This window comes from Stenella coeruleoalba, assembly GCF_951394435.1.
Source record: "Stenella coeruleoalba genome assembly, chromosome: 10".
NCBI classification, from domain to species: domain Eukaryota; kingdom Metazoa; phylum Chordata; class Mammalia; order Artiodactyla; family Delphinidae; genus Stenella; species Stenella coeruleoalba.
This window is the reverse complement of record NC_137156.1, coordinates 76,337,369-76,362,091: the sequence shown is the minus strand read 5'-3', so window position 1 is coordinate 76,362,091 and position 24,723 is coordinate 76,337,369. Positions and strand designations below refer to the sequence as shown.

Here is a 24,723-nt window from a genome sequence, read left to right as displayed (position 1 = left end):
ACTATTTCCTCAAGTACCATCCCATAATAATATTTTCTTTTCAGTTTATCAACTAGTTGGGGAAGTGATGTACTTGTTAGTATTGAAGAGTTTCTGAGGAATATAGAAATGATTCAGTTTTAGGAGCATACAGAAATGATTTAATCTTAGGTGAATACAGAAATGATTTAATTTTCTACCTGTCAAAGAACTGAAGCATCGTGAAACTGGTCCTAGCTAGCTACTTGAAGCAAGCTGTACACTATTCACTGCAGTTGTATCACATCAACAGACAGTTTGTGATCAGAGATTAATTCAGAAAGTCTCATTAATATGTTGAGCTAACAACAGGGATGAGATGTTTTAATACCTCCTTGAATGCAACATTTGTTGTTTTCTTGTGTGAATGGGATGGATTTAGCTATGAAAAAGACTGAACTCCACAGTGCTCTGATATTGATAAAGTGGGTGTCTTCTAAACTCTTTTAAATTTATTCCTCCTCTTCCTGGAGTTAACCAGATAGATTATAGTTTAATTTTGCCAATGGGGAGTTTTAAAGCAAAAGGACTAACAGTTTTTTTCCCCAAAATAAGTGAGAGAACATCAGGAAATAGAATTGCAAATATATTTCCATTTTGTCATAAAGAACCTTAACATTTTTCCCTGTTACTTCGACATCAGTTTAAACTATGACATTTCTCTTGTTTTGACTAGCACTAGAGTAGGAGAGAGTAATGTTCTATATTACAAGGACCTCATTGCCTGAAATAAATCTCTAAGGATACCTTAAAATTCTCTGACCCCTCTCTTCTCATGGTCACCATGGCTCTTCTGTTTGGTTATTGAGCTGCTTCACAGTGGCAATCATGCTAAACTTTTCAGCTACTGTTTTGAGCTTTCCCTTTCAAACTGGAGATTAGAGAGAAGTAAGTTTCACTTCCTCCCATCCCCCATAATGGAACCCAAGTTGAGCCAGGAAAGCTTTGTATTCGTCATTGATCCATTCATCAATGCAAAGTTATTAAGTGCTTTCCATTCAGCATCTGTGTAAGGTGCTGTGAAAACTGCAAAAGGCACTTTGGACCTCAAGAAACTCCCTTATTTTCCTCTTTTACTTTCCCTTCCTCCGCCTCTTTTACCAACTTCCCAAAGAATTTGAGGCTGTTTACTGAATCAAAGGTAGTGTGCAAGTACTAAAACAAGCATAAGACAGAAATGTGACCATCTTTACTAGTATAAGTTGGTAGGTCCATGGAGTGAGAGAACTAAATTTGGTTGTAGGTTTCCTGATCCCTAAGGCAGAATGGGAATTACTAGCTTATGTAGCCTTCTTTGTCACCAGAGAAAGCATTACAGTTTCTCCATGCTAGTAGACTCTCTTTGGGATCAAAACTGAAGGTGGAATTTACTGGTTTACAAAGCGAATGTTGACTTCAGTGCAGTTTTCAAACAGGAATAAGTATCGGGAGGAAAGATTGAGGGCATGGATTCATATCTGTCTTGCTTACTGTTATGTCCCAGGGCTCAGCACAGTGCCTGGTGCATAGTAGGTATTGGATACATAGTTGTTCAATTAAAATGGTCTATTCATTGGACAATTTGCACCGACTTTCAATAACAATGAAGACACTATATACTCTGCCTTTGAATGTTGTATTCTCTCTCCCCAGAAGGCCATCCTCTAGCCCTTCTTTACCTCCTTCTCACCCTTCAGGTCTCATGTTAAATCCAACTTCTTTTGTTTTAGTATCTCAAAAGGATCTGTTACTGAATGTCCTTTGCTGCAGTTCCATTTATAAGGAGTTATCACATATTTCATTGTTCATTTGAAAGTCCAATGTTTTTTGCAGTGCAGAGCAGCCACGTTATTCTAAGTACTTACTCAGACAAATTAAATGATTCTGTGTAGCAGTTCTGAAAAGTCTAATTTCCATGTGCAGAATCATGTTTATCATCATCCAAATTCAAAGGCACAAAATAGCACATTTACATTGGTAACTTATTCATAACATTCCCTTTCTACCTTGTTTGTTTTATTGTTAGAAACCAACCCAAATCCCATCTGTAGGATGACACACATAAAAGGATGAAATTTAAATATCAGGGCTGTGATGGGGCGAAGCACTTGAGGCATATCCGGCCTTGAATTGGTGCCCTTTGCCTCCTGGCTGCATTATGTAAAGATAGGGGGATTGCCAGATTTTCCTTTAAGGGTTTAACTAACTGCTTCTTCAAGGCCTTAAGGTCTCTCAAGGAAGTGTACAGAGAAGGCATTTTTAAACACAGTATTGGCCCAGGAGGAAGTGTTTTGGGGCTTTTACTTCATGATTACTGAACTTTCCTGCAAGCTTTTTTCCTCCACAGATTCTCCCTCCAGGAAGGGACGGAACATTCTTTACAATTCTAGCCTCCTTAAAGAATGACCTCCTCGCTCAACAAGAGTCTTTTGGTATTACTGGCAAAAATGAATTATCTTAAAGCTAACTTTTATTTTAAAGCAAAAATTCTCTTTTGGAGGGGAAAAAATCTAATCTCAAGCCCTAGAACATATAAGGTTAATGGCAAACTTGCTTCAAGGAGAGAAACAGAAAAAGCAAAATTGTTAAGTCAGCTGAAGAACTAATCAAGCGTATTGTTCCCTTCATTCTGTAAAATTATAACGAACCTTTTAGAAAGGTTGAAAAGATGTCCGTGGTGTGCTCTCAGTTTACTTTGTCTGTAAGTGCATGTTCCCTCTTCCCCTTGGTTCCAGAGGCACTGGTGTGTGCTGAACGGGTTCTCCTGGATGAGGGCTGAGTGTCTTTCCAGATGACAGATGGTTCCCTCTGCTGGCTGAAATTAAATTCAGTCCCCCGAGCTGAGCCAACCTGGGAGGAATCGCTATCCTTCTCACTGATTATGAAAACAGTTTTGAGATCCATCCTTAAAGAAACCAACCATCTGTGACCAGTTTAAGTGCACACTGGAACTGATGATGAGCTAGCTTACTTCCTCCTTTCCTCCCTCCCTCCCTCCATCCCTCTCTCCCTCCCTTCTATCCTCCCTCCCTTTTTTCTTACTTCCTTTATTTTGAGAAAAATTTAAAGATACAGACAAGCACAAAAGGTAGTATAATAAGCATCTGTATTTCTACTATCTAAAAAGGAGCATCTGTTTATGTCTAGTCAGATTTACTTCTGGTTTGTGTGTTTGTTTCTTTTTAAAGAAATTATTGATGAAACTAAATTCTCTTTCAACTACCATATCCTGTTTTCCTTCCACCCTTCACTCTCTCAGCTGCCTGTACCTCCTGCTGGAAATTCCCTACCGTAAATTTAGGATGTAATATTTAACTAGTGTATTGTTTATATTTTTATGTACACACACATATATACCAACAACCAATATATACTATTTTGTTTAAATATTTTATGTTTAAATTTTTCCTTCTTGTTGCTTTTTTAATGTAACAGTATTTATGAAATTTATCTGTATTGATGCCTATAAAATCAGTTGATTTTAACAGCTGCATAATATTCCATCCTATAAATGTAGCACATTTTATTTGCCTATTCCCTTTCCAATGCAACTTTTAGGTCATTTCCAAGTTTTGCTATACAAAAACAAAAAAACACTGCAATAATCTTTTTAGTATATGTCTCCTTGTGTCCATATTGCTTGAGCCTAGTATACCCTGCAATGAGAATCAGTAAGCTGTAGGATATATGTAGTATTACTTTTGATAAATATAACAAAATTGCTCACCAGGATGATACCAATTCATGATTCGGCCAGAAGTAAGCTAGAATATTATGCTATTTTTTTATACCTCTTGGACAGCACTGAATTTTGTCTGTCTTCTCCATGTTTACTATTCTAGTAAAAGAAAAATGGAATTCCATTATTTTAATATGTGTTTTCCTCTAGTGAGTCTGAGCTGCTTTTTTTTACCCTCTTTGTCCATTGAGATTTCTTCTTTGAACCACCATTTTTTTCTATATGTTTGTTCATCTTTGTTCTTGGTTTTTGGAGTTCCTTATACATTCTGGTTACTTATTCTCTGTTACGTAGGTTGCCACTATCTTTGTCTGGTCAGGCATTTGAGAAGATTACTGCTTCTGATGATAAGTAAGTTAAATTGTTATGGTTTCTAATTTAATTCTACGTATTATCAAGGAATTAGGCGTTATCTTTCTCCCCTCAGTCCATTGCCGATCCTTTCGGATCCTCTTTCAAAATATGCAGCAGATGACTGCCCACTTCTCCCTGTCCCCTGTGCTATCTGATGTTTTATCCTCATTTAAAAAAATTACTCTCTCGGGGCTTCCCTGGTGGAGCAGTGGTTAAGGATCTGCCTACTAATGCTGGGGACATGGGTTCGAGCCCTGGTCTGGGAAGATCCCACGTGCTGGGGAACAACAAAGCCCATGCGCCACAGCTACTGAGCCTGCGCTCTAGAGCCCGCAAGCCACAACTACGGAGCCCATGCGCCACATCTGCTGAAGCCCGGGTGCCCTAGAGCCCGTGCTCCACAATAAGAGAAGCCACCGTAATGAGAAGCCTGTGCATTGCAATGAAGCGTAGCCCCTGCTCTCCACAGCTAGAGAAAACCAGCGTGCAGCAATGAAGACCCAACACAGCGAAAAATAAATAAATAAAATAAATAAATTAAAAAAAAATTACTCTCTCGATAGATATACCCTTCATATATTATTATGCCCATTTGACAGAAGTGAAAAGTGAGCTCAGTGAAGTTCAGCAGCTGTATAAGACACAGAGATGGTAAATGTATTACTAGAATTCAAACTCAGGTCAGTAGGACCAAAAACCCTTATTTCTTCCACTGTCAGTTTCCCTCAGATTCTCATGGACACCAAGGTTTCAAAGGAAAGGAAGTAGATTGACCCATAAAATACCTTTCAGACAGATGCTTCGGTATAGGCCGCCACAAAACCAGAGAAGTACTCTTCCTACCGACTTCTGGGTTGGCCTCATCTTTATGCAAAATGGAAAACCCCTGTTCCAGGACTGGCTGGCTCTGAGGAAGGGCAAATAATAATGCAGCCAGAACAGCCCAGGACTAGAAATGGGAAGATGGAATGTCAAAGCACCATTCTGCTCCTTACTTTATGTGATCTTGTAGGAGTCACTTAAGCCACTCTTGAATCGTGATCTCTCTTGTGCAGAGTAATGACAATACTTAGAATTTGCACATGTGCCTTTATTCTACCCTTTTAACAGTACCAATGCTGTCATACTAGCTCAGTTTTCACGGTGAATGTCCCTAATGAAGTTGTACTATAAGCCATCTAGATCACTGCGGAAATGATCATCTGAATTTCTTGTTTATGGTGTAGGTATCCCAGGACTGCCTGCTTGCCAAGACCCTCTGTAAAACTCCATGCACCCTGCTGTTGAGCGCTCTGAGGAGGTAACAGTATTCAGAAAGGTAGAGTTTACTTAATTTAAAAATTTTTCGTAGAGTTAGGTATAACTGACCTACTACGGGTATCCTTATAATAATAGGAAGATTTCTATGTACATATAAAATAGAACTCTTAAAATGGTATAATTTGGGGGCTCAATTTTCTTGGAGAATTTACCCTCTCCTGACTTCTATTTGTAGCTGCCATTTAAAACTTGGGGTATAAATATTATGTCAGTTAAATAAAGGAGTGATAACTTCACTTTCTGGAGAAAGCATTACCTTCCCTTTCATGAAATGTAGCTTTACCGTTACCTGATTGACATGCTATTATATTATTCTCCCTTCCACCAGACAGTTACACATATTTAATAATTTTTATGTATAAAAAGTAAGGTTAAGCGGTTGCAAAGACAAGTTGTTACGCTTTGCATGGTTTTGAGAATGATCGTGGAGATGAAATGACGTTAGTAGTAGCAGGAGGACACACTGATATGAAACATACCTCCTGAAATAGAAAGGGATTGTTCTTGGTCAGAGGAAATCCTAGTGGAATTCGCTGGGACAGTGAAGAATAAATCTTATAACAAGGCCTGAGGATAGGGCAAAATAATTACTCTTCTTTGTATGTCTTTGGATGGTTTAACTGGATAAGTTTAATATACATTAAAAAAAATAGCAATAAAAGAAGGGAATGTGCTAATGTGGCAAAACTTCCCCAGTTTTGATGATGTCAGTGGACAGTGTTCATTTAATCCCTCCCTAGAACTCATTTGTGTATACCCCTCTTCTTTTCTCTCACCCGTTCTCATCTTTACTTCCCTCATAGTATCTCCCATTCCGAGGTCTCAACAGACAATTTAGCATGTGTAATAAATATAAATATTGAATAGCACCATGTGTCAGAACACAAAGATTTTGTATGCTTTCAGTCAAGACCCAGTCTCCTGTTTCCACTTTACATTGTCTGCTTATTTACTCTTGGCCCTGTTTTCTATTCTCTCTCATTCCATAGTTGCTTGAAACTCACGGATTTATGCAAAAGACTGCCCCTCACATTTGTAGGACTGTGACACATTGCTATATTTTCTAGAAATACTCACCAAATGCAGATTATGGAGGGATGAGTCAGGCATCTTCACTTCTTAATGTGCCTGATTTCTTTCTGGTGAATCACCTTCCCGTCTAGAGTGTTTTTCTGGAAGATGCAGAAGGTTTAAGGATAGTAAATGAAATGAGCTGAAATGGAACCCTGGTGTTACGTGTTTCTTTACTATGAGCTTTGCATGGAATTGTTCGATCCTTATGTTATGCTTCTGTTTAGTGTTTTTGAGCCCTGAAGCAAGACTCTTTTTAACATGAAAGGTGTCAATATGAAATATATATAGCTGAAAGAGGGGCATTTTAATATTAATAATTAGCGGAAGGAGGAATTATAGGCTATAACTTTGAGTTTTAAGATCTCCACTTATTTCTCTTTGCTTAGAAACACTTCTCTTTTCTCTCCTCATAGTAAAAGGCATGTGCTTGTTGATTCCAAAGTCCCACACTTTGCTGTTTCTTTTCTTTAAAAAGACTGACTCAGATTTCTGCTATTTGCTGTGTGATCTCAGTTAACTCACTTAACCTCTCTGAGCTGTGGTGTCTTCCTCCGTAATATGAGGTTAATTATAGGAACTACCTCATAGAATGGTTGTAAAGGATTAAATGACAATTTTTATAAAATGATTAGCAAGATACCTGGTGTACAGAAACTCTCAAAAAATGATAAGAACTATTATCAGCAGGAAATGTGCACTTACGAATTCTGTATTGGTGTTTAGGATATCATTTTCAATATTCTGTTTCTCTTAGGATATTACCTATTGCAGTTTTCAATGAGGCAAGATATAGAGATATCTGCGACCAAAAAACTAAGGTAAAATAAATAACGTGGCAAAGTACCATGTAGATAATCTTTGGTAGTCATGATCCTGTACAAGCCTCATTGCTTTGAGATTACATGCTGCCAGTGTAAGAGTCAGATCTGATTGATGTTTTATATTTTATCATTTGACTTTATGCTGTACTTTCATTCCAAGTCTTCTCATGTATTTGGCAGGATGATCAAGGAAGCTCTGAGTGTGACTTACGTTTCTAGTTAAAACCAAAACCCAATATCACTAGGTGAAGTAATGAATGGAGGTTAAGTATTTTGAGGAGAGAAACTGCTAAATGCAAAGGAATATTTCCTATATGTTTTTACTTGTTTCCATTTCTAGGATGGCTAAGTGAACTCTACTGAACCTGGCATTTTCACAGATAGCAACTATAAAGTATGGGGGAAATATTACCTGAAAGCCCTAGAGAGTGAAAATAAGCAGGTAGATTCTGAAAGGGAATTGAGATTCAACACTTGGAAGCAGGGCCCAGTGCAGAGTGAGTTCCCCATTTTACAGCTTTTCGACTGAGGACATGTTGAGGTTAATTAATGTCACCTGGGGTGACTAATTCCAGTAGATAAACCACATTCTTTTTGGTTTGATGATCCAAAGAACAGGGTTCAGGGCAACCACAGCCACTGGAAAATGAAGCTAGAATTCTGGAAAGGAGAGAGGAAGACAGGGGAGGCTCCCAATTCAATGTATATATAGTACCCAAAGTTTTGACTGACCCCTGAACCACGAACACGTGGAGCAGATATAAAGTAGCACAGCTAAAGATGAAAGAACTGAATTGAGATTCGAGCTGCCACCCAAGAGATAGTTTTCAATTTGTGTATAACCGAATTAATTGCCTGCTAAAACAAATAAATCAGTGCTCTTCAAAGAAGTCTAACAGATTTTAGAGTCTTTACTCCATAATATTCACATTCATACATTCCCATGATACAACCCTGAGTTAAATAACATATGAAGAACCAAGAAAATGCAACCCCTTCTGAAGAGAAAAGGCATTAGTCTGAGACTAATTCCAAGATGACCCAAAGGTGGAAATTAGCCAAGATTTTAAAGCAGCTATTAAAACCATACTCAATGAAGACAGAAAGATACACTCATAATGAGTAAAAACGTAGTAAATACAAACTACAGAAAAGAACCAAATGGCAATTCCAGAACTGAAAAATACAATATTTGAAATAAAAATTCACTGAGTGAGCTCACATCCATTGGAAGTAACAGAAGAAGGTGTCAGTGAACCTAAAGATAGAGCAGTCGAAATTTTCTTTCTGAAGAACAGAAAGAAAAAAGATTTAAAAAACTGAACAGAAAAAAATGAAAAGAGCCTCAGGGGCCTGTGTGACATAAGTAAAAATGTCTAATATACAAGTAATTGGAGTCTCAGAAGGAGAGAAGAAAGAGAATGGGACAGAAAAATATTTGAAGAAATAATGGCCAAATTTTTAAAAATTTGATGAAACACATACATTTGCAGATCAAGAAAGTCAGTGAACCTCAAACAGGATAAATTTGAAGAAAACTATGCCTGTGCACATCGTATTCAGACCGCTGGACACCAACAATAAGGAGAAAATTTTGATAATAGCCAGAGAAAAATGGCAGGTTACCTTCCAGGAAACAGTGCTTTAAATTAGCACTACCTTCTCGTCAGAAACTACAGAGTCTAGAAAAACTAAAATGATATTTTTCAAGAGAGGAAAAAAAACCCTGTTAACCCAGAAATCTATATCTAGTGAAAATATTTTTTCACTAGAAAAATCTAGTGAAACTATCCTTTGAGAATGAAGGCTAATTAAAGACATTTTCAGATAAAAGTAAACTAAGAGACTTCATTGCCAGCAGACCTACATCACAAGAAATGCTAAAGGAAGTTATTCAGGCTGAAGTGAGATAACACCAGATGGAATCTTAAATCTTCAGGAAGGAATGAAGAATGTCAGAGCTTGTAAATATAAAAGAGTATTTTTTTCATCTCAGTGTCTTTAAAATACACAGAACTTTTTAAAGCCAAATCATAACACTGCCTTGTGGTGCTTATAATGTGCTGTGTGTAGATGTCATACATAAGACAATTATAGCATAAATAATGAGGGGGGTGCATAGTAAATGGACTTATACAGTTGCATGGTTTTCGATTTTATATGAGGTGGTATGAAGTGAACTCTCAGTAGACTGTGAAAGGTCAAGAATGTATATTTTACTGCTTAGAGCTATCACTAAAAATCCAGTAGATAAATTAAAGTAGAATCCTAAACACCTTTAAAATGATCTCAAAAGAATGCAGGAAAGAACAAACAGAGAACAAGAAACAGAGGGGGCAAACAGAAAGCAAACAATGAAATTGTAGCTCTAAATGCAAACATATCATGCTAATCATATTTAATTATATTAAATGTTAATGGACTAAATACTTTAATTAAAAATCAGAGTTAATCAGGATGGATTAAAAAAACAACTATTTTCTGTTAAAAGATAAACTTTAAATATAAAGATACAGTTAAGTTTAAAGTAAATTGGTGGAAAAAGATACACCATGGAAATAGCATAAGAAGTCTAGAGTGCCTATATTAATATCAGAGAAATTAAACCTTAAGACAAAAGGTATTACCAGAGTTAGTGTTTGATAATAATAAATCGGTTATTACATTAAGATAAGAATTATAAATTAGTGTATATACCTGACAAAATTCCAATGAGATTACTTTAAGTATCTTTGAGTCTAGAATTTTTTGAGGACTCTCAATTTTGCGTCAAGAGACACAGGTGACTCATCACTTTAGGCTAACAACCATTTTGTAAAATTGTGGAATCAAAGCTCAACACAAGTGAAAAAAAGCATAGTTGGAGAGTGTGGATATCTGTATGTCAAATATATGTGAGGGTCCCTAGCCTGGAATCACGTGACACAAATCCTAGTTATTACTAGCTTCTGTATTAGCTAGCTGAGAAATAGTACCTCATTTGTGATGGTTTATAACCAATTTAAAATAAGATTAATAAAATATACATAGAAAATCAGAAAAGAAGTCCACCAGTCACTGTTGCTAACAGGGTTGCGAATATATACTAAGCACATAAATTCACTCGGGTTTTCTGGCAGGCAGAGCAAAGAGGGAAACACAGGAAGTTGCATATTCTTATGATCAGAAATGTTAAAACATGTCAGAAATTTCTCATGTGATCTTGAAGATCCCTTCCTGTATTTGAGATTTCATAAAAATGGGATAATAACATCTACCTTTCAGAATCTTGGTAGGAATGATTGAGACCACACTGGTACGTAAATGTTAGTTTTCTGTTGTCTTCATATAACTCCAGCAAAGGTTCATGGTAGAAATCTAAGGAGTCTGACTGTAGGTAACTTAGTTAAAACTCCAGAGTCTGACCTTCTATGGGTCATCTAGTTACTATTTATTTAAGTGCCCCTATATTGTGAGTAACCATGAAGCATTTTTACAGTCTTCTCCATACAAAGTAGATGTCACTGTCTGTGTTTCATAAGTTAGGCAGCTGAGCCCCAGAGAAGTGATGTCACTTGACTAAGGCCACGTATAAAGGTTTTAGTCAAAACTTGAACCCCTATCTCTACGTCACCAAAGCCCATGGTTTTTCTACTACATTACACTGCTTCTAAAATATGGACGAGTTTAACAATATTGGTATTATTTCCAAGAAGTATTCCAGTTTATAAAGCTGTCATTGTGAAGAACCAGCACACACTGGGTTAGAATTTGTGTTATGTGAAATCACAGACAGAGTCATGACTCAGAAGGCTCCGCATAGCCCTGAGAGCATCAAAATGTCTATATTTTGTGTTTGTGTTTTGTTTTTTAAAAAATAATTTCTTGGTCAAGACTTGAGGACTTGGAGAGTGACAGAGAGTAAGCTCACCCTGGGACCACTAGTGACAGCTTTGCCAATACGGTTAGAGCGTTCTTTAACCTTAAAGCTTGCTTAATGAAAAGAGACCCGCCCCCCAAAAACCTTTTTACTAACGTGTAGTGCTCTCTTGTCAGTTTGAAATGAGCAAACTGTCAGCCTGCCGATTACCATGCATACAGTATATGCTCATTAAATCATGCACTGTAAGTTTCTTCAGGTTGTCAAACTGCTTAATTGAAAAAACGTGTAGTGTCGCTCTTACAGGAAAGAGGCAGGAATCAAAGGGCTGGAGAGTTTACTCCTAATATTTCGGAGTTTGCTCTTAAGTGCAGCCAGAAATTGTTCTATTTTACAGTTTTGATTAAAGGACTGTTCCTTCTGCATCTTTTTTGGTTTCGTTTATAATTCAAACACTGTAATGATAATGCAGTTGCTTTTATAATAGAGCTACTAAATCATTCTGCCAGGAGATGAAAACCAAAGTAAAGGGCTCACCTTTTTGTGCTGTAGCTCTAAGGCCGACTTCGGTGTGTTGAGGCTGAAACAAACTAGGAATAAGAGATCTGGATGGGTTTTAGTTTTGCTAAATCTCTGCTGCTGTGTTTTCATTTTAGGAGGTTTAGGCTTTAGCATCACCTCAATGGGTGAGTTAATCCTGTATGAGAGCTGATACCCTTAGGCTATCATGGCCTATGATAATTAGGCTGTTTGATTTGTTTGCATGGTAGCTCTAAAAAATACCAGTGCCCAAGCTGCACCCCAGATCAAATAAATCAGAATCCTTGGGGGTAACTGTTTTTAAAAGCTCTCCAGGTTATTCTAATATGAGCCAGGGTTGACAGAGCCTGGCCTAAATTGACTTGACTCGTCCAGCATTTCAATTCAACTGATTCAGCAGCTCTTATCATCAACCACAAGGCATCAACCAACGACTTAGCAACCAATAAGCACTTCAGGGTTTCAGAAGGTTAAAAACTCTGATTTCTGAGCTCCACTTAGATCTATAAATGAGATTCTTTGGAGACAGGACCCAGGAGTCTCCATTTTTAATCAGAACTCTAGGTGATTCTTATGCCCTAAGGTATGAGAATTTGCTAGAGAAGCAAGATGATCTTTATAAGTGAAGCTGAGTGGAACTTCAGAGGAAAGTGCATAAATCACAGTAAAATCAGGGCAGGCTTTTTTTTTTTTTTTTAAAAAAAGGGATTTTGGTACATTCATTTAGGCTACCTGGGATCATGCATGGTTATAATGGCATTAGTTTTTTGGGGGGATAACCCCCCACAGCATCACCACCACTATTATGAGACCCTGGGATGCACACACACTTTGTAGCTTCTTTAACCTTTAGACACCTGGGCCTCACGACTAGGGCCAATGCATTTTTCAAGGGCTTAGAAAAATATTGAGAACTAAAAGGAAAAGAAAATGATTTTGGACTTGAAGTATGTAGAAATTGCAGAGTCAGATCAATTAGATATTTAATAAAATGTCAACAAAATAGAACATTGTGCTATTGCTATTAATTACTAAATTTAGTAATTATAAAGAGTCTATGTTTAGAGACATTTTATGAGTTTGCTTTTCTCACTTCTTAAGAATGTCTGAATTGCATGATGATTGTTGAGAAATTTTAGCCAATTTTAAAATTTAATAAACCAAATTGTATGTAACCAAATGATTTTAAATGGAAAAATACAAAAATCTTCTCAAAAATTTTTCATCGAACACTTCTTTATTGTAATGTATCATATATAATATTGTATTGAGCCTCCCAAAGAAAAGGTGCCTAGGACCTAGGAAGGTCGTGTACCCCAGAGTATATACTTAAAAATTAAAGGATATTTAATTGTGCAGAACTCCACTCTCATTGACAAGGCTATCAAAATATGCCTAAGCAACCTTCTAAAGATATAGTTGAAACTAAATATTGTTGCTCACCTTCCCTCTAGGGGGGGGAAAAAGCCAAAAAAGATAAAAGAAAAAAAAATTTTAAGCTACATACCACACTGCCTTTAAACGTACATCACTTACATAAAAGTTGGGATAGTTAATGAGCATCAGATGAGACTTACAACGCCAGTTGCACACTATATCTTTTGCTCAGAAAATTACCCCTAAGAAATTGTGATAATAGTAGTGAAACAACACGTGACTAAAATAAAAGAGAAGTAGAAATTTGGAGTCTCTGAGGTCAGTTGGTAACTAGAACTAAATGTCTTTTTAAAATTCCCCATGCCACTTTCATACCTTGGATTTGATTACATAGTAGGTCCCCAGTTTCAGAATTCTTCTGATCCATCGATTACGAGTCCCACTACTAACATCTTACTTAAGGTACATCTTCTCCTTTTCTTAGCCCCTTTTTGTTTCTTTTGTGACAGTTACCACTGCTGTTTTCTTTATTTTTTGGTTTACCTTCTTTTTTGACTGTCTCCTTCCCCAGAATATAAACTCCATGAAATCATGAGTTATGGCTGTACTTTACCAAATCAATCATGGAGAAGAAAGGGTGGCGACAATTGATCACTTTGTCCTTGCCAGCAATGATTAGTCAGGAGCGTCATACTACTGGGACAGTGTTACAGATGCTTATGGTCAGGAAATATTTTAAAACACCTTTTGTAAACTTGGATTCTGTAACGCCAAGTCAATAAATGAGTGAAGGAAAGGAAGCTATATTTGAGTTTCATCTATATCTCTCTTACATCCTGCAGCGTCCAAAAGGAAAAAAAAAAGGGAAAGAGTCAGCTTTTCTATAAATTCTGTGACTTCTAGATGAATAAACTGGTTAATTGTTCACTTGAAAAATGACTACTTTATACTTTTGGAAAGGGGCCTGAATATTTCTTGGCAATACTTCAACTGATTAATAATTTAGAATGGTGATGGACTGGAGAATGGAAGTGGAGCTAATAGCCTCTCATTTTCCTCTTTATTATTTTAGACAAACTGGTAAGTCATGGTAGAGGTGTGGGGAGTTTCTGGGTCAACTGACTAGAAGCTTTGGATTAAAAATGGAGAGAGGTATTTGGTCTCTCTAAGGTGTTGACTTCACCCGTAATGGAGCTGGATGACTTTGTGATGTGTTGCTTCTGATACTTAGCTGCTTAGAGTTGCTATTACACTCCCAAAAAGTCTGTGTGAACTACAGGCAACTCCTACTGTGACTGCTGTGTGCCATATCAGACTAGACACTGCTTGGGAAGAAACAACGGGTCCAACACAATTCTAACCTTAAGAAGTTCAAAAATCTGGCAAGAGAGACACATATGTCTATAAATCATTATTCTACCAGGTAAAAAGTATTAAGTGTCTTAGGAGAGGGCTATGAACAAATACCATGGGGGCCATTAACTTATGGATTGATGTGAGGGATCTGCCTAATTGGGAATTAGTGATTTGAAACAATGTGAGAACGTTAAACTATCTACTAGTAACTGTATATGCTGGTAACAGCAATCAGAATGAGAAAATGCCTAAGAAAGGAATGCTGGCATGAGAACCTCGTTGGGATTTCCAGGGCTATGTAAAGCTCTGTGCCTGTATTCAGAAAGATAGGATTCGGATAAATTGTATCCTAGAAGGAGTGAAGTGAGTCTTCTCCTAGAAAATGCACAAGTGTTTAGCTACGTGTTTTGGGGAGAGGCTGTGGCTTTAAAAGCAGCCAGTGTTATTGTGGATGTTGCCGGGGGTGCTGATGTTCTTCTGTCTCTAAGGGAAGAGTGTCTGGGCCCCCCAACTGAATCCCACAAATTCTGAAGAGAGTTGAGTTTTTCATCTAAATAAGACAGTGTGTATTTGAGTGCCAAATCTGCTTCCACTGGCTGAATGTTTTGCTAATATAGTCAGGGCCTGAATGCAATTAAGACTCACCTCAAGGAGCAATGAATTATGCATGCTTTCCCTGACCTCCCATCTCCCGAGGACTTAAGTAACTTCCAGAATACTCATGTTTTGAGTATTTGTATATGTTATTGTTATGGACTAAATTTTGTCCCTCCAAAATTCATATGTTGAAGCTCTAACCTCCAATGTGACTATATTTAGAGAGAGGGCCCTTAAAGAGGTAATAAAGGTTAAATGAGGTCATAAGGGTGAGGCCCTAATCCAACATGACTGGTGTTCTTATAAAACGAGGAAAAGACACCAGAGATGCAGCCACAGAGAGAAGAAATCATGTGCACAGCAAGAAGGTGGCCTTCTGCAAGCCAAGGAGAGAGGCCTCAGGGGAAATCAAATGTGCTGACATCTTGATCTTGGACTTTCAGCCCCTAGAACTGTTGAGAAGTACACTTCTGTGGTATTTTGTTATGTCAGTCCTAGAAGACTAATATGGTTATTGACAAATCCTCCTGCGGGTTTGATTTGTGAGCCTAAGTCAACGACAAGTTAAATGGAACTCTCAATTTGGGCCAAAGCAACCATGAAAGTCCTTAGGAAATGATTCTCCTTCCCTTCTCATTAAGTAGTATCTAGCATAACCATGGTATAAAGCTACTCATTTACGCAGAGCAAATTTTTTACTCAGACATCTACTTATTCACCAAATGTTCATTGAGTGCCTACTATGTGCCAGTTACTCACAGATTGTGATCAGAAGGAGCTGTCAGTCTAGAAAAGGAAATATAACAGGCACATAACATACTTTCATTTGTTTGTGGAAATACCGTGGGCATGCCAAGACTGAAGAGATTCATTGCAACTGAATGGCAGGGAAGACTCCTGGTGGAGGTGGAGTTGAAGGAGGGCTTTGGAGGATAGATGGGGTTTGGTCATGCAGGGCTGGGCAGTGAGGGAGAGAGGAAGGAATAGTGAGCAAAGGCTTAGAGGCATAACCCTGGGAAGTTTATGGGGAGATGTGCACTTTGACTGAAATGTAGAATATGCAAAGGTAAATTTTCCTTCATAAGGATGAGCTATCTCAGACTCAGAGGGCTTCCTTCGTAAAGGAGTGATGATATGCTACACACTGTCCTTCACATATTGTTATGTTAACACATCCACACTCATAATAACCCTGCAAGGTATGTGTTAGTATAGTGTTATCCCAATTTATAGTTGGAGAAACTGAGGCATGGGTGGGTTAAATTACTTGCCAGTTACTAGGAAATGGTGGAGCTGGGATTTGAACCTAGACATCCTGGCTCCAGAATTTTTGCTTATATAAAGGAGGTCTGAGCATCTAAACCAAAGTATGGGGGGGGGGGGGAAGTACTGGATGTCCATAGATTTGCAAATGGGGCAAGATGCAGACCTTTGAGATAGTGGGCAGCTTCTCCTATTTCCTTGAGCAAAGAGAAGGGCAGAGCCCCTGCTTCAAATAATCATGATGGGGAATCGCAGTGCCCTTGGCCACCTTCCTCTAAGTTATCCATGTTTGCAGCCATTAGTGGAAATAAATCCTCGGTACAGGGAAACAAAAGTGTTTTTCAGACGCTTTGCTGCCATGGTTAGCCTAGGACAGGGTTATGAAAGGAGCTTTTCTGTGTCTGCTGCCTTCCGGGGTTACATTCTTAGTGAATCTACTGCCTCAAAATGGAGCTTGTTAGTTGCGTGTCATCCAAGGGTGGCAATTAGTTGCATGTGTTTGGTTGGGTGCCAGCTCCCAGGGCACCAGACCTCAGTGGGGGAGCCACTGTTTGTCATGAATTAGTCTTTAAATAAAAGCAAGTTTTTAAAATGGAGCATGCTAATTTGGGTTTTGCTAACCCCCTCTGAAGAAGGCTTGGCCTGTTCCGTGCCAGCTGGCTGAGTTGGCATTCAGCAAGAAACTGGGTCCCTACCAAAAATTGCATTGCTCCCCCCTCCTGCTTTGAGAGCAAAATGGCAGGAAGGAGCTGGTTGGCCCCGAGAAACAAGGTGAAACAAGGTGCAGGGACAACGCAGCAATCGGATGGTGAAAGGGAATTGAGCTGCCCTGGTCATACCCGCTTCTCTCACCACCTTAGGAAGAAAAGTCCACCCCTCTCTTTCCCCACTCACGCTGTCCTCAGCCACCCATTCAGTGACTTTCTACATAAAAGCCTTCCTCATCCAATTGCTTATACACTGCACCTTTTATACTCTTCCAAGTCATACTTAAGGGATTATCACTGCAGCTTTTAACTTCCCTGAGAAAGAGCTGAATGAGCGTGAATGGGGCGGAAGAGTCTTCAGTGAGAAAGTGTCCCCCACCCCAAAATGCTCATAAAACCCCTAATCACGATGTAAGAATGCCATCCTGTTTTTGGTGGCGGCTGGTTACAAATGTGCTCATTAACAATTACTGTACATATAGGCGATAATTACAGGAGTCGTGTCGCACACACAACTCATGGTAATAGAATGTGGGGCAACAACGGGCCCTGGTCGCCTTACTAGGGCGCTTTTTACACACGAAAATCCATCCCACCGATCAAGGTTTTGATTCTTGAAACTCAGCACTTTGCCCAATAAGTGCTAATTGGAAGATTTGTTTTCTTACACTTTCCAGGTGGATAACCTGATCCTGAGTAATGGTGACTGTCATGCAATGAACTGTTGAAAACAGGAACTCTTCAGTTTTTTAATTATCTATTTCGGTTTTGTTTTGCAAACATCCCTTTGTCTTCCAGTAGGTTTGCTCTTTATTGGGAGAGGAGCCTTGTACAAAGGCAAGACAGAAAAGGAATTTAAATAAGGTTTACATTTGTTCTGAAGGTTCAGGAAAGATGGGAGCTTTTTCTCAATATAAATGTTATTTGTGCAGCAATTACTGAGAAATATGAGTCGTCCTAGTTACTAATGTACGTTAAATTTCCTGGAGTGAGATCTTTGTGAAATTTCCTGGAGTGAGATTTTTTTTTTATTTTAACTTGTTTATTTGATGCCAGTGCCTCTGTTCTGCTGAATGTAGCATATTAAGTTTACTAATAAACCCACACCCCATTCCTAAGAGACTCGGCCTGAAAGCCTTCTTGACAGGACAAGAATTTGTTTGCTTGTTTATAAACGTTGATGCAGAATTGACAATGATGGACATTTTGAATATTTGAGTACCATATATAGTTTTAAGGGGGATCTTATTTTTTCAAGGCAATGCATTTTGCAGTTTCTTTAAATGTGCATTTAATATTTTTGGTCTCGGCAGGACAATGTGTTGCTTTTAAGGATAAGAGCCCGTAATGAGCCCATGAGCTTTTCATTTATGATGTATCTGACAGGATTGCGGTGGATCTGATAGGGGATGCATGGGATTATGTCTGCAATCTGAAAATAAACCAGCTGGTATTCTGAAAACATTCAGAGAACACCGAACACCCCCATGTTAATGGCCCATGGCTTGATCCAACATCTGGATCCAACATCTGGAAAATTCCTGGTAGGGCATTTACATAAGAGTAGGACAGATTAGCCATATTCTCCGTAAATCTAAGGAACCTAATTAATGTGTTGTATACTTCTTATGGCCCAATTCATATATATTTTTTTAACATCTTTATGTTAAACTAATATATTGTCATTTTTACCATGAAAGTCAGCACAAATCATTAATGATTCCAGCAGCTATTTATGTTCTTCTCTTGTCTAGTATATGCCAGTTAACGTGAAATTATTCCTATTAGAGACATGATTGAATGATAGTAACCTGACTGTAACTTGTTGGCAGAAATTCTTTCATAATGACAATAATGAACTATGCTTTGGAGTCCTTGCTGGGCTGTGTTAAACAGGAAGGTTGGATTTTATATGTTTCTAACCATCATGAACAATACTTCCTTTTTTAAAAAATTAATTAATTTCTTTATTTTTGGCTGCGTTGGGTCTTTGTTGCTGCGCATGGGCTTTTCTCTAGTTGCGGCGACTGGGGGTTACTCTTCGTTGTGGTGTGTGGGCTTCTCATTGCGGTGGCTTCTCTTTGTTGTGGAACAAGGCCTCTAGGCACGCAGGCTTCAGTAGTTGTGGCACGTGGGCTCAGTAGCTGTGGCTCACTGGCTCTAGAGCACAGGCTCAGTAGTTGTGGCGGGCGGGCTTAGTTGCTCCGTGGCATGTGGGACCTTCCTGGACCAGGGCTCAAACCCGTGTCCCCTGCATTGGCAGGCAGATTCTTAACCACTTTGCCACCAGGAAAGTCCCATGAACAATACTTCTTAATGACTGTGTGAATTGAAGGAAATGTGCTATCTTGTAAATTTGTTTCAGTGTGGGAACTTATCATTTTTGTTTAATTTGTTGGAGGAAGGAACCACTGTTTGCCATTAAAAATGGTGTTCAGGGACCACTTTGCAATACGCACACGTTATGATCAACAACAGTATATAGAGCCTAGATGAGTTCATCATTGCTCTCCTTATAGACAATATCTGAATTTTTAAGTGAAATTTTCCATATCTAATCATCACTGTAGAATGAAATATTATCATCAATGGCAGTGACTAAGAAAAATACAGAGAGCTTGATACTGCCATGAGATTGATAATTTAATTATCCTTTTTCTTTCACCTAATCTTGATCTGCTAAGGCCACATGATGTGACTGAAAATGCATATCAGGCAGATAGTCCAAGATATCTAAGAGGAGCAGTAAAAAGGACAGCTTTAGCTCCGTGAAAATTCCTGGTAGGGCATTTACATAAGAGTAGGACAGATTAGCCATATTCTCCGTAGATCTAAGGAACCTAATTAATGTGTTGTATACTTCTTATGGCCCAATTCATATATATTTTTTAACATCTTTATTGAAGTATAATTGCTTTACAATGGTGTGTTAGTTTCTGCTTTACAACAAAGTGAATCAGCTGTACATGTATATATATCCCCATATCTCCTCCCTCTTGCATCTCTCTCCCAGCCTCCCTATCCCACCCCTCTAGGTGGTCACAGAGCACTGAGCTGATTTTCCTGTGCTACGCGGCTGCTTCCCACTAGCTATCTATTTTACATTTGGTATATATAAGTCCATGCCACTCTCTTACTTTGTCCCAGGTTACCCTTCCCCCTCCCCGTGTCCTCAAGTCCATTCTCTACGTCTGCGTTTTTGTTCCTGTCCTGACCCTATGTTCTTCAGAACCACTTTTGTTTTTTTAGATTCCATATATACGTGTTAGCATACGGTATTTATTTTTCTCCTTCTGACTTACTTCACTGTATATGACAGTCTCTAGATCGATCCACCTCACTACAAATAACTCAGTTTCGTTTTTTTCTATGGCTGAGCCAACTCATATTCTTTTGTCTCACTTTTTACTCAGGCCATTGCTGTGGAAACCAGCTTAGGGCAGGTGTGACCCGAGGCCTCTTGCCTAAGCTGAATTGGGTCTCCTCATTTTCTGCCTTAGAGCTTCTCTGATACCTTGTGTGAGAGTTATTCAACCATGAAGTAATCCCTGACTAGCGTGAGATGGGAACTGGTGAAGAATTACTGTCCTCTTCCATGCTTTGTTCGCATTATACATATACATCTGAAGCACGTAAGGTTTCTCAGAGAGTTCCAGCCTGACTGAGCCCCAGTTGCCCACAGTGGTGATCAACTTGAGAATATACCCTTCTATTGCATTTTACTCCACATAAGATGCTGTTGGAGCCCCACCAAGATCAACTTTACTGAGTCAGCACATCATGACCCAGCTGCTTGTAGTATTGGATGCAAAGGCCTCACAGATGAACCCTTCTCAAGAGAATTACCTTCTGTTGAGAGGAGCCACCTTCCCCAGAAATATCCACGAGATTCTTCAACTCTTGACAAAGGGCAATCCATAGCCAGTGACTGAAGCTGTCCAAGTGGGATGATACTATGGTGCCATTCATATTCCAGAGCTCTTTGTGGGATCAGGCCAAGGCTAGACTTCAACTAAAGCCACAGATTTTCTTGGCTTCTTCTCACGCCCATCCCACTCCCTTGTTTCCTCACAACTTTCTCCTGAGGGCACTTCTTCAATCAATTACTTGCACAGAAATGCCCACCTCAGGCTCTACTTCTAGGGAATATGATTTAAGACACCTTTCTTCCCTGTTTCACTCTCTATGGTCCCCCACTCCTGTTATCTAGGGCCCTTTCCGCAGGTAAACCACCTTTTAGTAAGACTTTGCTTTAGGCTCTGCTTTCCAGAGTTGGGTGTTAGGGTGGGGTGGGGAACCCAGAGTATTACGAAGAACAATTTCAGTATGTTTGGAAGCTTCACTGTGTGCTGCCCACAAGATTAAGTGCACATGGTCCCTTCTGAATGTCCTATTGAGGGAACTTCAATCTAGAAAGAATCAGGCAACATAAGATTATGCTAGAGTGAATGATTCAGGTAATACATGCAAAAGTTGAGAGATTTATTTTGTGGGACTAAAGATGGTATCAAAGACTTGTGGGAGGAAGTGTACTTGAATCCATGAGAGAAACATTTCGAAGGAGGAGAGAGGTGGCAGAAGGAAATTCAGCTTGGAGAGACATCATGAATAAAAGCTTTGAGTGTGCTTGAAAATCATTAGTTCAAGAGACCCTGACATTGCCACCATCCCTGTGGGAATATAGGCTTCATATACAAGTTGGATATGTGCAGAATGTGCTTTTATTTGTTCTATAGATATCTTTTCTATAACTAGCAGTTCCAGGCATTATGATGGGCACTGGAAGTGATAAAATAGAAATTGTCTCTGCTTGAAAACAACTTGCAGGAGAGCAAATACATAAGCAAACAGGTAAACACATATAATTACAGGGTTTTTTCTAAAGCTCTGAAGGAGATTAACAGTGAAGTGCCATGACAGAAAATAACAAGGGTCACATATGTTAGATTGGGTGGACCAAAAGTCATCCCTGAGAATATGATGTTTAAGCAGAGCTCTAAAGAATGGAAAGTAGTCAGTACTGTAAAAGGCAGTGGAGCAAGGAGGAACATGGCAGCCAGAGGGATGGCATATGCAAAGGTCCTGAGGCAAGAAATACTTCAATGTATATGAGGTACAAAGAAGACCAGTGTGACTATGTAGTACTGAATAAGGGAGTGCACAGGACAAAGCTGGAAGGTAGGGAGGAGCAGGATTTTAGAGGGCATCATGCTTTTTTATCCTCAATGTAATGGAAAGCAACTGAAGGTCTTTAAGGGCAGAAGTGATAGTTTCCAACTTACGGTTTTAAAATATGACTATTGTGTGAAAAATAGATTGAAGTGGGGGACACAGATAGATGTGGGGAGAGCAATAAAAAAGCTATTGCAGTAATCCATGTGAGAAATGATGATCACCAAGCCTAAGGAGAGTCAATAGTGAAGTAGAATTTACTAGAATGTAATTCAGGACAGCAGGGGCCTACTCCCGTGATCACTGTTTTATCCAGGCCTACACCTGAGGTCTGTGAGGGCCCGGGAAAGAGTACAAATGGAGGTCACATACCACCTGTCTAAATATCTAAAAATTATAAATGCAGCTAATAAGCTGTAAAAGAAATGCTTTTTTATCCTTCTACCATGACAATATAACTCTTCAGCAACAAAATCCAAAAGTATAGGTAAAGCTATCATTTTTATATGATTGAAAATTGGCAAAATATCAAAGATAACTGAATATGATTATTGTTGCACATGTTCTGTTATTAGGGATGATATTTGGATGGATTAAAGGCAGAAATAATTCATACATTATTACATATTTATTCCAAAGAAGTGATTTTTCTTATCTTCGTTTCAGTAAAATAAATATGGTGTTATAATCAACTTAAAAAAAATTTTTTTAACATAATTGTGTCCATTGGCAGTAATGATTTAATGCAGGAGTTTGCAGCTATGGCCTAGGGGCCAAGTTTGGCCATGCTCCTTCATTTACATATTACCTATGGTACCTTTTGTGCTATAATGGCAGAAATGAGCAGTTGCAACAGTCCAAAATGTTTGCTGCCGGGTCCCTTACAGAAAAATTTGCTGACCTCTGAGCTAAAGAATTAAAAACTAAACTGCATGTGTATTCACAATGTGTAAAATTTGAATTTATTTTCATTAAGCCTCTCAATTAATTATAAAAAAATTAGAAAGGTTATTTTTTGAATGTTTTTTAAAAAGTTACATTTCTTGTAAAATATTCAAAATTACTTATTAGAATTAAAGGGCAAAATGTAGAGTACGTTAACTAATATAAACATGTTAACTCAATTTAAATATGCTAGATTTTAATTTTTTACCGTATTTTGACATTTTAGTTAAATCTTATTAGTTTTATAAAAATAAAATAATTTCCGGTTTTATGTCAGTGTCTGTCTAGTTGCAATCTATTATCTAATATCAGTGTAAAGAACTGATATCAGATTTCATACATGTCATGCTGTGACCTTCATATATTCAAGTTTTAGAAAAGTGCGTGTTATTTAATGTTGCAAAATGTACATAAACCACTATGTACTGCTGGAATTTGTGAGACCTCTGAAACTATGAAAGGGCACCAGAAGATTCTGATAAAAGAAGAAAATATACGTATAGCACGACTGGGAACTTAGTTTTTTTAATGCAAGACTGTTGCCTTCGTGCTAGCTGAGTGGAAGGATCTGACAAATTAATTTGTCTTTCTTTGATTTAAGCCCTCCCACTGCTCGAATCCTGCCCACACCACATAGCAGTGTGCATCTCTGTTGCCTGCAGTTTTGCACTTGCACAGCCCACAACCCACAACTCTTCCTGGCATTCAGACTCAGTCACCTTTTCTTCAATGATATCGAGCAAGAGAGGTCGAGAAGCACTTTCCCAGGGCATTAAACCTCATTAAGCACACGAATAGAAGTTACTAGTTGTATTTTACAAGAACCAAGCACCAAATCCTAAGTAACAGGGTCGTGATGTGTTTTCTCATCATTTTTGGTGGAGATATGTTTGTGATTTGGAGGCCCTCTAAAGTGTGGGGTTCAGGATATATCAAATGATAAAGTAATGTAATACACAATGTGCAAACTATAGAAATGCAAGGAGAAATAAATGGAAACATAATAATAGAGGATATTAAATGCTGAATCTATGGAAAATCAAGTAGATAAAAAATAATCTGATCAAAATAATTGATAAAGATGAACTAGATAGTAATATCTAAATTTAGACCCTGATAAGAGAGAATGTATCTTCTTTTCATGGGCCTTTGGAAAATTTGCAATGCATGGCCTTTATAGGTTACAAAGACATCACAGGGGATTTCAAGAAGCCCTCATCACCTGATTACAATGCAATAAACTAGAAATTCATTATCAAAATCTTATAATCTAGACATTTAAAATACTTTGATAAGCAACTCTTAATTCAAAGACACATTCAAAACCCAACTTGAAAAATATATAGACACCATTGAAAATTAAAATGTAACACATGTAAACTTATGGGCTACAGCTGAACCCATGTTTAGAAGAGAATCTATAGCCTTAAACACCTGAGTAACAAAAAAATAACAAAAAATAAAGTGTATTAATTATTCTGTTCAGGCTGCTGTAACAAAATACCACAGACTAGGTTGCAGAAACAGCAAACATTTATTTCCCACAGTTCTGGAAGTGAGGACCCATTTCCTGGTTTACAGAGGTAGTCTTCTTGCTATTTC

The 24,723-nt window shown here is 38.3% G+C and overlaps 1 protein-coding gene across 23 annotated transcripts in view; it reads left to right on the top strand.

Annotated features, from left to right (window-relative positions):
* The window catches only part of FHIT (fragile histidine triad diadenosine triphosphatase), a 1,435,777-nt gene that overhangs the window by 410,447 nt on the left and 1,000,607 nt on the right, over positions 1–24,723 (top strand). For all 23 annotated transcript variants that reach the window (XM_079935606.1, XM_079935605.1, XM_079935595.1 and 20 more), the window contains one exon: positions 5,317–5,408. In XM_079935606.1, coding sequence (XP_079791732.1) covers positions 5,361–5,408 — 48 coding nt within the window. In that variant the 5' untranslated portion in view covers positions 5,317–5,360. The remainder of the gene's footprint in view (positions 1–5,316; positions 5,409–24,723) is intronic.